The sequence below is a fragment of the Staurois parvus genome, unplaced genomic scaffold (assembly GCF_062004578.1).
Source record: "Staurois parvus isolate SC_StPar_1 unplaced genomic scaffold, SC_StPar_1.0 ptg000244l, whole genome shotgun sequence".
NCBI lineage: Eukaryota > Metazoa > Chordata > Amphibia > Anura > Ranidae > Staurois > Staurois parvus.
This window is the reverse complement of record NW_028318040.1, coordinates 2,740,001-2,755,853: the sequence shown is the minus strand read 5'-3', so window position 1 is coordinate 2,755,853 and position 15,853 is coordinate 2,740,001. Positions and strand designations below refer to the sequence as shown.

General features: G+C 40.9%; 1 protein-coding gene across 1 annotated transcript in view; it reads left to right on the top strand.

Moving 5' to 3' along the window:
• TET2 (tet methylcytosine dioxygenase 2) overlaps nucleotides 1–15,853 on the top strand; it is a 131,812-nt gene that overhangs the window by 80,549 nt on the left and 35,410 nt on the right. The window contains exon 2 of the mRNA XM_089680517.1: nucleotides 5,030–8,006. Within this exon, the coding sequence (XP_089536643.1) occupies nucleotides 5,075–8,006 (2,932 nt within the window). The 5' untranslated portion in view covers nucleotides 5,030–5,074. The remainder of the gene's footprint in view (nucleotides 1–5,029; nucleotides 8,007–15,853) is intronic.

Genomic DNA, 15,853 nt, shown 5'->3' with positions numbered 1-15,853 from the left:
TATGAATAAAAAAACTACATCTCCCGAGGTACTTTATGTGACTCAAAACCCAGTAAATAAATAGTCCATTGTTTCCTTTTCTGGTAGACTTACATTGAAATAGGAGGATAAGCAAAGTGCAACCATTGTGTAGCACTACTAAGCAAGAATAGACTGCATAGCTAAAGACAAATGTGGACAAAATTACAAACTATATGCAGAAATTAGTTATTTTAACCTAATTGCACATTGAGAAGATTATTTACCTCTTGCTGATCTTTTATACATGTATTATGTAAAACATGTAAATATGACTTAGCCATACCAAGAATATAATTTTATTTCAAAACAGTGTTTTCTGTAATTTAGCTAAAATCTATTTTGTTGCCTGGAACTCTTGCTCAATGGACATTTGATGGCTTATACTCCAGCATTACTCAGTAGGTTTTTGCCTTGCATGCTGCAAGAAATCCTATTAGTTTTAAACAAAACTCAGGAATATGTAAGTTACCATTGCCAAACTCTTCTGAAAATGCTAGCTGTCTGGCTGTCATGCCAAACCAATGGCTCCAGTACTTTCTGGATCACAGACTTGGAAGAAATATGCAGACATTACACCAACATTTTAACTTGCTTGTTCCAGTTTAGGTGTCCGTTTATGAACCAGCGGTAATAGCTCACTGCTCAGTTCTCCGGCATTCTCGGAGAACACAGTTCTCCTGTGAATGCCTTTTTATGAAGCAGTTCTCCAAACGAAGGGAGAACAGTCTCCAAACGCTGGAGAACGGTCTCCAAATGCTGGAAAACAGCTCATTTTACTTTAATCTGGCGAGATTACAGTAAAAGATCAGTTTACTAAGCAGAGGTAAATTATCTCTGCTTCGTTTGCGGTTCCTCCGATTCTCCCGCTCTGGAGAATCTGGAGGGGAACACAGATCTCCAGTGAAGGGCTGAACAGTTCTCCACTGATCTCCTGAGTGTCATAAACTGTGAATGACCAGAGAATAGCTGTGATCCTCTGAATTGCAGCTATTCTCTGTGTCATAAACGGACACCTTAGTGACGTTGGCAGTACTGAATTCAGAGACAGCTAGGTAACCTGTGTGGTTTTTTTTTTTTTTTTTCTTTTTTTCTACATATGTTTAAAAATGATTACCTTTCAACACAAGAGGAATATTGTATCAACAATGCTTATAGTTAATCTAAACTGGATAGACGTGTCAGTTTTTTTTCAGTTAACCAGCAGGTTAAATGAAAAAACTCACACCATTTCCCCATCCACACTCCATGTGTATGGGGGAATCCTTCCCGCTTTGTCTGCTGTCCAAATACACAGATCACCTACAAGCTATAGCCTGCAGTGCTGATTGAGCAGAAATTTTCCAACGGTGTCAGGATCAACAGGTATTTTTTTGATTTATTGAAGATATATAACAAAAATGCTTTCCATGCAAAAATTTAAAAGACAAAAAGAGAAGTAAGAGAAGCTCATTGTAAGTTTGCATACACTTTAATTCCGAATGTAATTTTTGCACTTCGTAGAGGGAGAAATGAATGGCTGTAACTTTGCAGGTGTAATGAATCAATAACTTCTTAAATGTACTGTCGAAATAGTCAAAATTCCAGTCAAATCTAAAGTTAAAGTGGAGTTCCAGTTGAATAAAAAAAAAAAGTCAGCAGCTACAAAAACTGTAGCTGCTGACTTTTAACCGCCTCCTGCCCGCCATATAGTGCATGGCAGTTCTCTCGTTCTGGGAGGACATCATATGACGTCCTCCCATTCTAACCGTGCATGCGCGGCTCCGGGGGCGCGCAGCGTGGCGATCAGCAGTGCGCTGTGTCCCTCGGACACAGCGGATCACCGATCCACGGAAAGAGCCAAAGTTGTTGGCTCGGTCATGTGATCAGCTGTGTCCAATCACAACTGATCACATGTAAACAGGGAAATGCCGGTTATTGGCATTTCTCTCCCCACGAGCTGTCACGCTGAAAGCACATGAGGAGAGGAGAGCCAGTAATTGGCATCCCTCAGAGGGGACATGTACACAGATCATCAGAGCACTGATGATCAGTGTGCCCTGATGATTTGTGTAGCCCCAGCAGTGCCACCTGTCAGTGTCCATCAGTGCCCATCTGAGCTGCCTTTCAGTGCTGCCTATCAGTGCCATATATGAGTGCTGCCTTTCAGTGCCCATCAGTGATGCCTGTCAATGCTCATCAGTGCCACCTACCAGTGCCTCCTCATCAGTGCCCATCAGTGATGCCTGTCAATGCCCATCAGTGCCACCTACCAGTGCCTTCTCATCAGTGTCCATCAGTGCAGCCTACCAGTGCCCATCACTGCAGCCTCATTAGTGCACATCAGTGAAGGAAAAAAATCATTTATTTACAAAATTTTATAACAAACTAAAACTTTTTTTCAAAATTTTCAGTGGTTTTTGGTTTAAGAAAAAATAAACTCAGAGGTTATTAAATACCACCAAAATAAAGCTCTGTCACAAAAAATGATAAAAATTTCATATGGTTACAGTGGTGCATGACTGCGCATTGTCATTCAAAGTGCTACAGCACTGAAAGCTGGAAAAAGGCTTGGACAGGAAGGGGGTTGAAGTGCCTGGTAGGCTAGTGGCTAAAATACAGACACTTACCTGTCCCTCGGTCCAGCAGTATCCCCACCACGGCTGTTTTCACCAGCTGTCTTCTGTCTCCTGGTCCCTGTAGTCTTCTGGGACCTGTCAGGTGCCCCAGAAGAATACGGGGATGGGGGGAGGGAGGACAACTTCCACTTCCAATCGCCTTAGGCGATTGCAACGGAAGTGGGAGCTGGTACCTGTCAAATTCCCCCCCCCCGCACCCCTAAAGGTGCCAATCCTTAACGGGGAGTGAGGACAGGCTTAAAGCGGAACTTCCTATTGTGGGTGGAGCTCTGCTTTAAACCCCATTCTATAGTAATTACACTATATAGAAAAGGTGTATACTTATACTGAGGGTGCTCAGGTCCAGTCACATGATCAGCCCCCAGCAATAGTTTCAATGTAGAAGAGGGACAGCTGACAATGGATGTCCCATAGTAAGCCTATGGGTGACATCATTGCAGCTGTTGTCGGCGATCTCTCCTTTTTACTGAAGCTGGCTGTTGGGGAGATCAGGTGACATCTTTGCTTTACAGTGTAGTTAGTATAGGGTTTAGAATGGGGGTGAGATTTGACTGGACTTCTACTTTAATTCTGAAAAAAAAAAAAAGCTAAAGTGAGACTTTGTACAGCTATTCCTCAATGGAATTGATTATTAAATCAGATTGTGCATGTGAAAATCTCAACTTTCTAGTTGATGGGGGAGATTTACAAATCATTGCACAAGGACACAATTGTGGATATAAATTTCTCGTAATTGCTAAATAAAGAAGAAAATGTTGGAAAGTGTAAAAAAATTAAAAAATGTGGTGATTCTTTGTAAATCTCCCCCATTGTGTTTTGACCAGAAGTTGGCACCATTATTAGAGGAAACTAGCATTTTTATGATTTTGGATTCGTACTTACTTGAACCTGTAATCATAAAAGTACACTATGTAATAGACAACTATATCATCTGCCAAACAAAGCCCTGTTTTGTACTCATACAGGTTTAACTAGGGCGTGAACACCTGTTGTTTTTTTGCATACAACAGCTGGAAGTGGGAAGGGCTGAAATACAATGTAGAGATCTTTAAGAAAAAAAGTCATTTGGGAAATGTCAAACATCAACTCTGGGCACAAAGAAAATCATGTAGCCACAATGAACTATTGCTCACATTAGTACAATGTTGTGTCTTTCTTTAAAGGGTAGAAGTTCTAAAGGGCCCTCTGCACACTGGTATATACTCTTTCAAGCAGACTCTGCAATAAATAGGGATTTTTAGTTCACACATATTGCAATACATATTGAAGCTGGCCAACTGCGTCAAAGTAATCCCTCTGACCAGTTTTAAACAAGTTTTATCTTCGTGTATTTAATTGTGACCCGCATTTTTGCCACACACGAATGGTAAATGGACAACTGATATTTCAGATAACTGGCACATTATACAATATAAACTGTATGTATGATAGGCCTACTTGGAGCCTTCGTGGATTTGGGTCTTGCATGCATCTGTTGCTAGCAGTGTTCCTATGCTTGTGCCAGTCCTACTGCCGCAGTTACTTAAAAGGATGTGGTGTATGTTTTGACACCATTTGTCAATCAAGTACAAAGCAGGAAAGAGACGCATGTTAGGCGCTGCTGGACAGAAACCAATGTTTGCACATGGCACTTTGGTAAGAACAATCAGTTACCTGTGTTGTGGATGGCTTCAATGCCAGGCTGTGGATGTCAGGATGTCTTAAGGGCAATAAAACTGTGGTTGAACTGCAAGCAATTGTTCTTGCCTTGAGTAAGTTAAGTAGGCAGACAAATCCTGGCATTTTTTGTTTTAATTGGGAGGGTGTTATATTTTAGCACTTACCTTTCCTTGGAAAAATTTTGCAGACCTTCATGGATGCGTTGTCCATGCCCAGGGGCGGACTGACAACTCATGGAGCCCCCAGGCAATAGGGGATCACGGGGGCCCCTGTGTCCTTCCCAAACTCAAAAAAAGCCTATGAAAAAGGTACCAGGGGCATCTCATGGGGCCCGCTACTGACCTCAGGTCCTCGGGCAGTGCCTGAGTTTCCAAATGGTCAGTCCGCCCCTGTCCATGCCTTGAAAATGCCGAAAAACAAATGTCTTTAGGCTTCAATCTGAATACTACAGGCATGTATGTACACCTGAATTCTGTTTGCTTTTCTTTTCCACTGATTATATTACAAACTAAAACACAGACTAACTTGTCCTGTTCATATACTGGGCTTACAATAAGATTTCCCTTTATGCATGTTCATCGATTTTAAGTACTGTTTATAGATTTCAACATAGTACTCTGATTTTTATTGTGCCACATTTTTCAAGATGTATATTTTCTGTAATGATAAAATTATCTGTAGAAAAAGCATGACCTTTCAGTCATATAATTGTGTTCTTTGTTTTTCCTCCTTAGATACGTTTTTAGGGCAGCCTTGTGGATGGCCCCGGAGCAGGCCCGATGGAAGAGGAAAGAAGTCACCATGATGAGGGCAGTAGATTGAGTCCATTCCTAATACAACCATTGCCTGCTTGCCAAAACAACCCAGCAAAGCTACAAAATGGAGAGCTACCAATGGAAAATGCCCCACCCCAAGTTAATGGAGAAAGCTGTTTATCAACTAAAAACAGCTGCGATGTCGCCCACATGAAGGGAAATCAGGAGTGTTCTGACCTCACACATGAAAACAGCGTGTATCCAAATATACATAATGGTGCAATAAAGCGCACACTTAGTGAGCCTTTGCTATCTGATTTCCTCCAACTGAAAAAAATCAAAACAGTTGGGGAAGAGAATGGAGAAAATGAAGGTGAATTAAATGGCAAGTACATCCAACCAAGTGTGTCTGACTTCTGTAGCAAAGACGAAGCTGTGAGAACAAGAAAACAGGAAAATCCAAGTGTTCATGTTCCCAATGAGCAGAACAAAGACCTTAATTCCCACAATGGCAACATTGCCTTGTCTAATAAAGATAATGCAATGCCTAATGGTGCTACTGTTTTTGCCTCTTCCATGAAGCTTACACATGCTGAACTCTTGGAGAAAACAGGATCGCAATATTATCCTGAAAATGTTTCCCTTGCATTGCAGAATACCACACCTCACTCGGTTGCCATTAACACTCTAAACGATGCTAGTAAGGACTTGTCTCCTCAGACAAGTCAATCTTCACATACCTCAGGGCAGATCACTTCCCAACTAACCTTGAACTCGGTGCTGCCTCAAGGGCCAGATGCTTTGGCTACTGAGGCTCCTAACAGTGACAACTGCAGCGAGCCAGCTGTAAAACCAGGAAGCTACAAACATCACATGCAAGAACAGCAACCACTTCCACAGGAGAAGCCAAAACTTAACTCCCAGGACTTACCTGGAAGAAACTGTGATGCTGGTGAGCCTGATCATCAGATTTACTCTACCGGTGCTTCTTACCACCTCCAGAATAACAAACCTGATGAAAGGTTTTCCGAGTCTTTCAGTAAGGAACGTTACAATTTATTGCAAATGAATAAGTTATTATTTGCCCAGGAAACTGACAGTTACCGTTCCACCCCAAACATATGTGATGGCAGTTTTTTAAATTCTCAGTCCAATGGAACATGTCAGTCAGTTGATCCGAGAATTACTTCTCAGTCAGATTTTATGCTTGCTCATAATAGCAGAACATTGTCCACCAATGCACCTCCTTCACTTCACTGTTCAGCAGGAGGAGAACCACCTTCAGAAAACAGTGGGCAGAAAAAAATGACCTTTGAGAATCATTCAGAAAAGCAAAATGAGCATACCATGTCACAAAAAGGGAGAGATCATTGTAATGGAACATCTGAGCGCAGTAGGGGTATGGAGGAGCAAAGAAACCCCTACATGAAGTCAAACTGGACAGACTTTCGTTCCAATCATTTTTTGAAGGAAGATTCCTCGAAATCAGAAGACTTACTAAAATTATTATTGGACTCTCAGTCAGAAAATCAAAAGAGGCTTAAACAATATACAAGAAAACAGGGTAGTACTAGTCAAAATCTAGAGAGTACTGTGCCACAGCCTCAAGGGCAACATCTAAATTTCCAAAAGCACTTATCACAGGCAACAGGTAGAGATACTCAACGGCAAAGCTACGATCTTAAAAACCAAGGTAGTCCTTTTTTTCACTTGTACTCAGATAGGCAAACTGGGCATATGTTTGACCAAACATTAAAACAGCACTTAAACCCGCAGAAAATGGAAAATGAACAATTTCCACACAAGATACAACAAACACTGCACCAACAGGTTCTGCATTCAAAACCATGTGAAAGTCCCCAGTACCACCAGGACCAACTTTATCATCAGAGGCCAAATCAAGATTTTACAATGGGCATGGAGCAGCCACCGCACAGTCGTAGCCAGACTCTGTTCGGAAATACATCAAGTAGATCAAGCCCACAAAATCACTTAAAATTAGAGGAGAGCAGTCAAGTAGCCAGTCAGTGCCAGAATTTCCATCAATACCATCAGGATCTAGAGAAGCAACAAAATTCAAGCAATGCAAACATGGCTTTCAATGCTAGTCAGTCTAATTCCCATAGAAAAGGGCAGTATATATCTGAAAATATAGAGGCTGGTAAAGGTAAAGTGGACTCATATCAGCAGTACTATCAAACAGAACGGTCTCTTCAGCATGGTCAACATGGCTACCAAGATCAAAAAGGCAACAGCAATATCCCCATTATAAATCCTAGCCAACAGCCGGTTCAGGAGTACGGTAGACATTGCCAGGATATTCAGACCCCAGACAAACAAAAGAGATATTTACCACAAAGCAATACTTCTACTCCACTTCCACAAGATCAAACAGGATATCATTCGCAGTTTTCAAATCAGATGAATTGTATTCCAAAGCATGCTGCTCTGAGGCATCATTTGCTTCAGCGCCGGGAGCAAAATAAACATGAAGGTCCCTCTGTACATAGAGCTTCCAAAGTGGAGAAAAGCTCACAGTCTGCCTGTGCGCGTACACCCAATGAAAACAAAACTGCAAAGAAAACAATCAAAGAAGAGAATCAGCATTTCAGCCTAGAGAATGTACAACGAAAGAGTATTCTGGAAACAATGGAACAGCAAATGAAACAGTATCCTGGCAAATCAATGTTTCATCAACATGTGTCTACCATCAGATCACCAAAGCATGTAAAGGTGGAGTCTTCAGGTCCAGTGACAATTTTATCAACAAACACTAACCCTTCTACAGGAGACCACCATGTCCATCCACATGAAAAAACACCAACCAAGAGAGCAGCAGGCTCTGCTCTGAATCATTTCTTAGAATCTCCTTCAAAGCTTCTTAGCACCCCTGTCAAAAACCTATTTGATACTCCTGTAAAAACACAATATGACTTTCCATCATGTAGCTGTGTTGGTAAGTACAATTTTTTTGCTTTACTGTTGTTAAAATTATATTATCATAAATCTGATCACATGCTGGCTTTTTTTCCTGTGTAAACCAACCAGACACCAAAAAACATAAGCATTCTTTACATTTATACACGTTTGTCTGCAGGCTGGCAATATATTGTGGTGACATTTTGGATATTTCTAACCTGGTCTACCCCCCACTTAACAGACATGTATGCTTATTGAGCAATATATTGTATATTATACGGTACATACTGTGGTTGATTTATTTTAATCAATAGAGACTGTTCACTTAGCCAGGTGAATTCTCACTTTGAAAAACGCGTGCGCTGACATTGCAATGTGAATGCTCAGCTTGGTAAATAAGGTGAAGTTGTGGTTACTTTGAATACCCAATCATGTGAAAAGGAATTTTTTTTTTTTTTAAATAAAGGATCTTTGCTTGCATTATTTAATGACATCTCATTCACAAAGCCAAATGATTATTTTCATAGTTATTCCTTTGTTATCACCTCTATTGTTATCACCCTTACTGTCACTAGAATTTTTGTGCATATATTAACCCTTTCACTGCCAGAGCCATTTTAGCCTTTTGTTTTTTTTGCACACATTTAAAAAATCATTTTAGGTCTGAAGATTACACTAAACCCCCAAACATTATATATTTTCAGAAAGCAAACACCCTAGAGAATGAAATTGTGATAGTTTTTTTTTTATGTCACACAATATTACCGCAGAGGTCTAGGAAATGCAAAATTTCAGTAAAAAACACACTAAAGTGTATTTTAGGGAAAAGAAATGCAATAAAAGACAAGATTGCACCGAGTAAATGGATACATAGTTACATAGTTAGTCTGGCTGAAAAAAGACAAAAGTCCATCTGGTTCAACCATAAAAAAAAAGTTATAATCCTACACCCACAGTTGATCCAGAGGAAGGCAAAAAAAAAAACACAGCAAAGCATGATCCAATTTGCTACTGCAGGGAAAAACTTCACACACAGCTCTTACTGTGAAGAAACCTTTCCATGTTTGGAGAATAAATTTCTTTTCCTGCAGACGTAAAACATGCCCCCTTGTCTGTGATGACCTCAGGGTGAATAGCTCTACTCCGAGTTCACTCGGAACCACTGATGTATTTATAAATGTTGATCATATCCCCCCTTAATCTCCTTTTAAGAGAGAATAAATTCAGTTCCTCTAATCTGAGCTCCTCCATGCCTCTTATTCTGGTTGCCCTTCTCTGTACTTTCTCCGGTTCCCCAATGTTTTTTTGTGAATTGGTGCCCAAAATTGAACTGCATATTCCAGATGAGGTCTTACTAATGATGTGTACAGGGGTAATATGATATATCTCTCTCTAGAGTCTATACCTCTTTTAACACAACAGAGGATTTTGCTCTCTTTAGAAACCACAGCTTGGCATTGCATTCCATTATTAGGCTTATGATCTACCAGAACTCCCAGATCCTTCTCCACCATTGATTCCCCCAGTTGTACCCCCCTAGTATGTATGATGCATGCATATTCTTAGCCCCCAAGTACATAACCTTACATTTATCAACATTAAACCTCATTTGCCACATAGTTGCCCAATTAAACAGTGCATTGAGGTCAGCTTGTAAGTTGGAGACATCCTGTAAGGACGTTATTCCACTGCACAGCTTGGTGTCATCTGCAAAGACTGAAATGGGATTTATAATCCCAGACCCTATATCATTTATAAACTTAATAAAAAGTAAGGGTGCCAACACTGAACCTTGGGGTACACCACTGACAACCCTAGACTATGTAGAGTATGAATCATTAACCACTACTCTCTGAATACGATCTTTTAGCCAGTTTTCTATCCATTTACATACGGATTTTTGCAAGCCCGTAGACTTTACCTTACACATTAGCCGTGTGTGGGGAACTGTGTCAAACGCTTTTGCAAAATCCAAGTATACCATGTCCACCGCCACCCCTCTGTCCAAAGTTTTGCTCACCTCCTCATAAAAAGTAATCAGATTTGTTTGGCAACTTCTGTCTTTCATGAATCCATACTGTCTATTGCTTAAAATATTTTTTTCCAGTAAGAACTCATCTATGTGGTCTTGTATTAAACTCTCCAGTATCTTCCCAACTATAGAAGTTTAAAGTAACAGATCTATAATTGGTAAAAATGTTGACCCCTTTTTAAATATTGGCACCACATTGGCCTTACACCAATCCAGTGGTACTATGCCAGCCATTAAAGAGTCCCTAAAATTTAGAAACAATGGCTTTGAAATGACAGCTCATTTCTTTTAAGGACCCGTGGGTGTATGCCATCCGGTCCAGGTGCTTTATTCACCTTTATTCTGTCTAAATATTTTTGGATCATATCAATTGTGAGCCAATGTGGATCATCTGGAGCTGTGTCAATACCATGCCCATTATGGCCAAGAGCTCCCCCATGCTCCTTTGTGTACACAGAGCTGAAGAAGGTATTTAATAAATTTTGCCTTCTTTGTCCCCAGTCACCCACTCTAGATTTTGTAAAGGGTCTACATGCTGAGACCAAACCTTTTTTACTATTAATATATTTGAAGAATATTTCGGGGTTGGTCCTGCTATCTTTTGCAATCTGTTGCTCGGTTTCAATTTTTGCGGCCTTTATTTCCTTTTTGCATATTCTGTTATATTTTTTGTAATGTTTAAACAATGATAGCGTTCCTTCATTTTTATATTTAACCACTTCAAGTCCGGACACTTTTACCCCCTTCCTGTCCAGGCCAATTTTCAGCTTTCAGCGCCATCACTCTTTGAATGACAATTGCGCGGTCATGCAACACTGTACCTATATAAATATTTTAGCATTTTTATTTTTTTTGCTACATAAATGAAAGTCCAAAAGTTTTTCTTATAAATAAATATCTCATCATAAATCTTGGCCAAAATTTATTCAGCTATCTTTTTACTAAAAAAATAACCTAAATTAGTTTAACCAAAAATTATAATTTTACATTTTATTTTTTTATATTTATTTCTTTACACACTGCCACCCTAGCAGTACAGTGTCACCATGGTGACACTGTACTACTTGTGGGGGGTGATGAAGAATTTTTTTTTTTTTTACACTGATTGCTTTTACACCCATAAAGGCTGTAAAAGCAATCATTTCTCCTTCTCTCTGGCTGCATTCTTGCAGCCATTGAGAAATATTAAGAGCTGTGATTGGTCACAGCTTGTCATATGGTACAAGGCAGTTGTGAATAGCCTTGTACCATGTGATCTGATTCACATATTTCACACATAGTAAGCAATGATGTCAGAAGTGACATCTTGCTTACTTTGCATGTGATCACAGATTGGCCAATCAGTGATCACAAGATCGGGACCTCGCACAGAGGTCCCGTACGACGATCGGTGTTCCACTGTGTCCGGAGGACACAGCAGGCACCGGATTGCGGTGCTGCGCGCTCCCAGGGAGCACGTACAAGCAGGGGGCAGGGAGGTTATTTATAAACTGTACCCGGCCCTGCACTGCCACCGTCCGGACGTTGATCTACAACAGCCCGATGGGAAGTGATTAATAAAAGCTCTTTTCTTATTATCTATAGCTTTTTTTAACGTTGGCCATAAGCCACATAAGTTTGAATTTTAGCCTTTTAAACTTGTGAGTTCACATACAGTCTTTTTGAAGAACTCCATTTCTGTGTTGTGTTCATTGATGCCAATATTCCCTCCCAGTCAAAGTCTTAGAGAGTAGCTATCGGCCTTGGAAAATAAGCTCTTAAAATTGAGCTTTTTTATTTTTCCCGTAATGTGCTCGCTGTTGCAGCTAAAAATAAATGAAATCATGTTATGGTCACGGCTACCCAGATGTTCTTTATATGGACATTCCTAATAAGCTCTGGTTTGAGATTACTAGTTTGCTGTTTCCAGCAGAGCATCATTCCTAGTTGGGGCCTCTATGACCTGTATCATAAAATTGTCCTGTATTAGGTTTAAAATTTTTTGCCCTTTAACTGTTCCTGCAGTACCATTACTCTAGTCAGTTTCCGGGTAGATAAGATTCCCTATTATTGTCACTGTCCCAGCCCTTGCAGCCCATTCGATCTATGCAAGGAGCTGAGTCTCCACCTCCTCATTAACACTGGGGGCTGTGGAAGCAATCGGACAGCAGCGCAGCCACCAAACTGCAGAAGTATGCCTGTCAGTTTTAGACAACTGTACAGACCTGCCAGGGAAAGGGTTAAACATCAGTTCAAGGAGCAGCAGGGACCAGCAGAATTTCAATCCCTATATGGACACCTTGGTTGTAAATAAGGCGATCTATCGATCAACTTGTGTACAACCAGCCCGTCGGGTTTTTCCCAAACGACTAGTGCTATCAGGTAGAGCAGGCAACACTAATCATTGTGATCTGCTGGCAGGGAAGGCTCCCCATGACAAAATACAGTAGAGCTGCGGGACGACTTCCCTCATCAACACTGACTGTGTTAATGTGGGAAGCAATCAATTTTCGTGATTTGCAAAATCTATGCTCTTTCTAAAAAAGCATTAGCAAAAACTGAAGGACAAATTTTGCTAAATACATACCTTGTGTGTTTGCATTCCATTGTTATCTCCTTCTGTATAATGTGCAATAATTAACATAGCCAGTGATTATATTGATATTAGGATTCAAGTCTGTTGCTTCTTCTTTGTCACTAAGGCAGGGCACATATTAACACTTTCGACCACGGAGATCAGTGTTGTGAGCTAAAGCCAGCAGTAGTGATCATTTGGGAAAAACCAGACAGGTTGGTTTTACAGAAGTCTATCGATAGACTGACCTCTGTACAAACAGGGTGCCCATACATGGATTGAAATTTGGCTGATCCCTGCTGAACCAAACAAATTTTGATCCATGTATGGCCAGCTTAAAGGATAGTTCACCTTTTTATAAAAAAAATAAACACAAAAATGCACCTTTTGCCTGTGTGGACAAAAATGTTTTACCTGTCCCTGTATGATGCAGGTTGCTCATTTTTCTACTGCCTCTGTGTACTCCCTAACACCCCCACCCCCCACAGAGCTGCTGACTTCCTTTCTCCTCTCTCCTGTTGGCTGCTGCGCTGCGGGCAGTGCTTTTAGGATGGAGAGTGGGGGGGAAGGGGTCGGTAAATGTCACTTACTGGTCCCTTACTTTTCTGAATTGGTACCGTGAATGAGTAGGGACCTCTATACAGAGCTTCCTGTACATTCATTCTGTGCAACTGAAGCTGTGTCCTCAATCTCCTTTCTCTGTCTCAAAGGTGAAACATCAGAGGTCTTTTTAGAACCCTGATATCCCACCAACAGGGCTCCTAAAAAATTGTAAAAATAATAAAATAAAATTGAAAAAAAAAAAAAAGATAAATCTAATAAAATGGTAAAAAAAATAATTAAACTTTTGACCCCGTCCGCTGCCCTACTGAGCACATCCGTTGCCCTACTGACCATGTCCACTGCATTACTGACACAGCCGACTGCCATATTGACACAGTCCACTGCTCTACTAACTGACACTATTCACAGTCCTACTGACGCCACTGGCAGATTTACCAAGGTTGCAAAGGTCACACTTGCATTTGGGCCCTGGTGTTCTGCCGCCATACTAAAGGGCCCCGTGAGGGGAGTAAAGGGTCCTTGTATCAGTGGGAAGGGCTCATGCGGGGGGGGGGGGGGGCCTTCATGGCTTATTGCACTGGGGCCCTGAAGGTTCTAGTTACACCTCTGGGGTATTACATGTTCCAAAGGTGAACCAGTTAAGATTTTTTGGGAGCTAAATCCTTTCCTCAGTTGAGAAGTGGAAGGAGAAGCTGCAGACAAGTTTGAATTGAGGTAGACACAGAGATACAGATATACACCCACGTGTGTGTGTCTGTCTCTCTCTCTCTCTCGCTCTCTCTCTCTCTCTCTCTCATTGCAAAAAAATGGTGCAGCAAGCTATTTGCTGAAATTTCATTGCAGCAACTCAAAATGGTACTCAGTAGTTCGTATATCCCCCATGTGCTTGTATGCATGCCTGACAATGTTTGGGCATGCTCCTAATGAGACGACAGATGGTGTCCTGGAGTATTTCCTCCCAGATCTGGACCAGGGCATCACTGAGCTCCTGGATAGTCTGAGGTGCAACCTGGCGGTGTCAAATGGACCGAAGCATGATATCCCTGTACATCATTGAATGATGGAAGTCAACAGTTTAACCTACTAAGCTCTTGGGAAAAATTAATTTAAAGTACAACTTCCCATGCAAAGTGGACTGTCAATTAACCTTTAGTTTTATCAACCCCATTAGGACATTCAGTCTTACAGGCTTTTTTTTTTTTTTTTTTTTTTTTAACCAACATTTTGGTGGGTTACAAGCTTGATAAAGATATGACGTGACCCACCAAAACATTGGTGAATTCATCTTTTTGGAATCTTATGCTCCTTTTAGATGCCAGTGAGTACTCTATTTATATGGCTATTTCAGATATATCTTCAAATATGCATAAAGGCCCTGACATTTTTCGAAATGTACTAAGTAGCTTTAGGGACAGGCTAGAATTTACTGGCTCTCACTGGAGGTCTTCTTTAAAGCACAATAATTTGTGGATATTTGAGTTGTCATTCAAAAATGTTTCCAACAAGGCAATTTTTACATTATTAGTCCTATGTATCTGTAGTAGTTTAAAGCAAACTTGTCATGTTGCCTAATCAAGACAGGTTCCCTTTATAGTCTACCCCCTCTGTTACTTTTACCTCCCCCACTCATTCTCATTGCCCCATCTTCAAGCTGGAGTGCTTGGAGACATTCAGCACTTACAGGTATGGGAGAACATCACTTTCTCTCCCTCCCACAGTACGGGGAATGGCCCAAGCACTGTCAGGTGGGTTGGGGTTCCTCAGCTTTGTGCAAGCTCCAACAGAAACTGAAAAAAGTGCTTTCTACCTTAGACTGTGGCAGGAAAATGGGGAAGAGGGTATGAACCGGTTTCTTTGCATTGAATGGACAAAGGTACATGTTCAGTTGTAAGCACAACTCTATTTTTTTTTTTTTTTTTGTTATCCAAGCACAATGCTAGTCCTGTTTATACAAGGTTAATAATTTTGGTTTTCCAGTATGAATAAATCATGTATAAGATGTCCAGGTATTAAGATAGGAAAACTCATACAAATGAGCGCAGAGAGGCCACTCCAGGTGGAAACATGTGAACAGTTAATCATGAGCTCACCACTGCTGCCTTGTTAATCATATGCATGATGAAGAGAACTGGAAAAAAAGGCGCTGTGGAAAATGCTCTCAGACAAGCACCTTAGTGGAGGTGCATCTTTATTGGGTGAGATAAAGTAGCAAGTATAATAAAATTAACCAGCCTGAAGTGGACAGTGTGATTCCAATGGACGGCCCGTCCGCTCTGAGGGGAGCTGAGATCAAAGAATGCTCCTGTCGGCTTCAAATCACGTGGTGTCAGCGTACCAGCGTCCTGGGTGGTGTCACCATGGCAAACGAAGGCAGTGTCCGGCGTTGGCTTCAGCTGGGAGCATATGTGGGGTTACCAAGACGACATGTTTCGCGCAGTTGCGCTTTCTCAAGTCTCTGAGACTTTATCTCACCCAATAAAGATGCACCTCCACTAAGGTGCTTGTCTGAGAGCATTTTCCACAGCGCCTTTTTTTCCAGGTATTAAGATAACCAACAATTTCATTGCATCAGTTAATTTTTGTATTACTGTCTGGAGCTTTTCTGGTTCCAGTTTTTGCTAGGTGAGTTATGGTGTCAGTCCAATAATATAAACCTAACCACCCTCCTCCTTGCTGCATTTTTTAGATGTGTTTTAATGCTAAGTTTTGCAAAAACTTTTAAGTAGACCTAAAA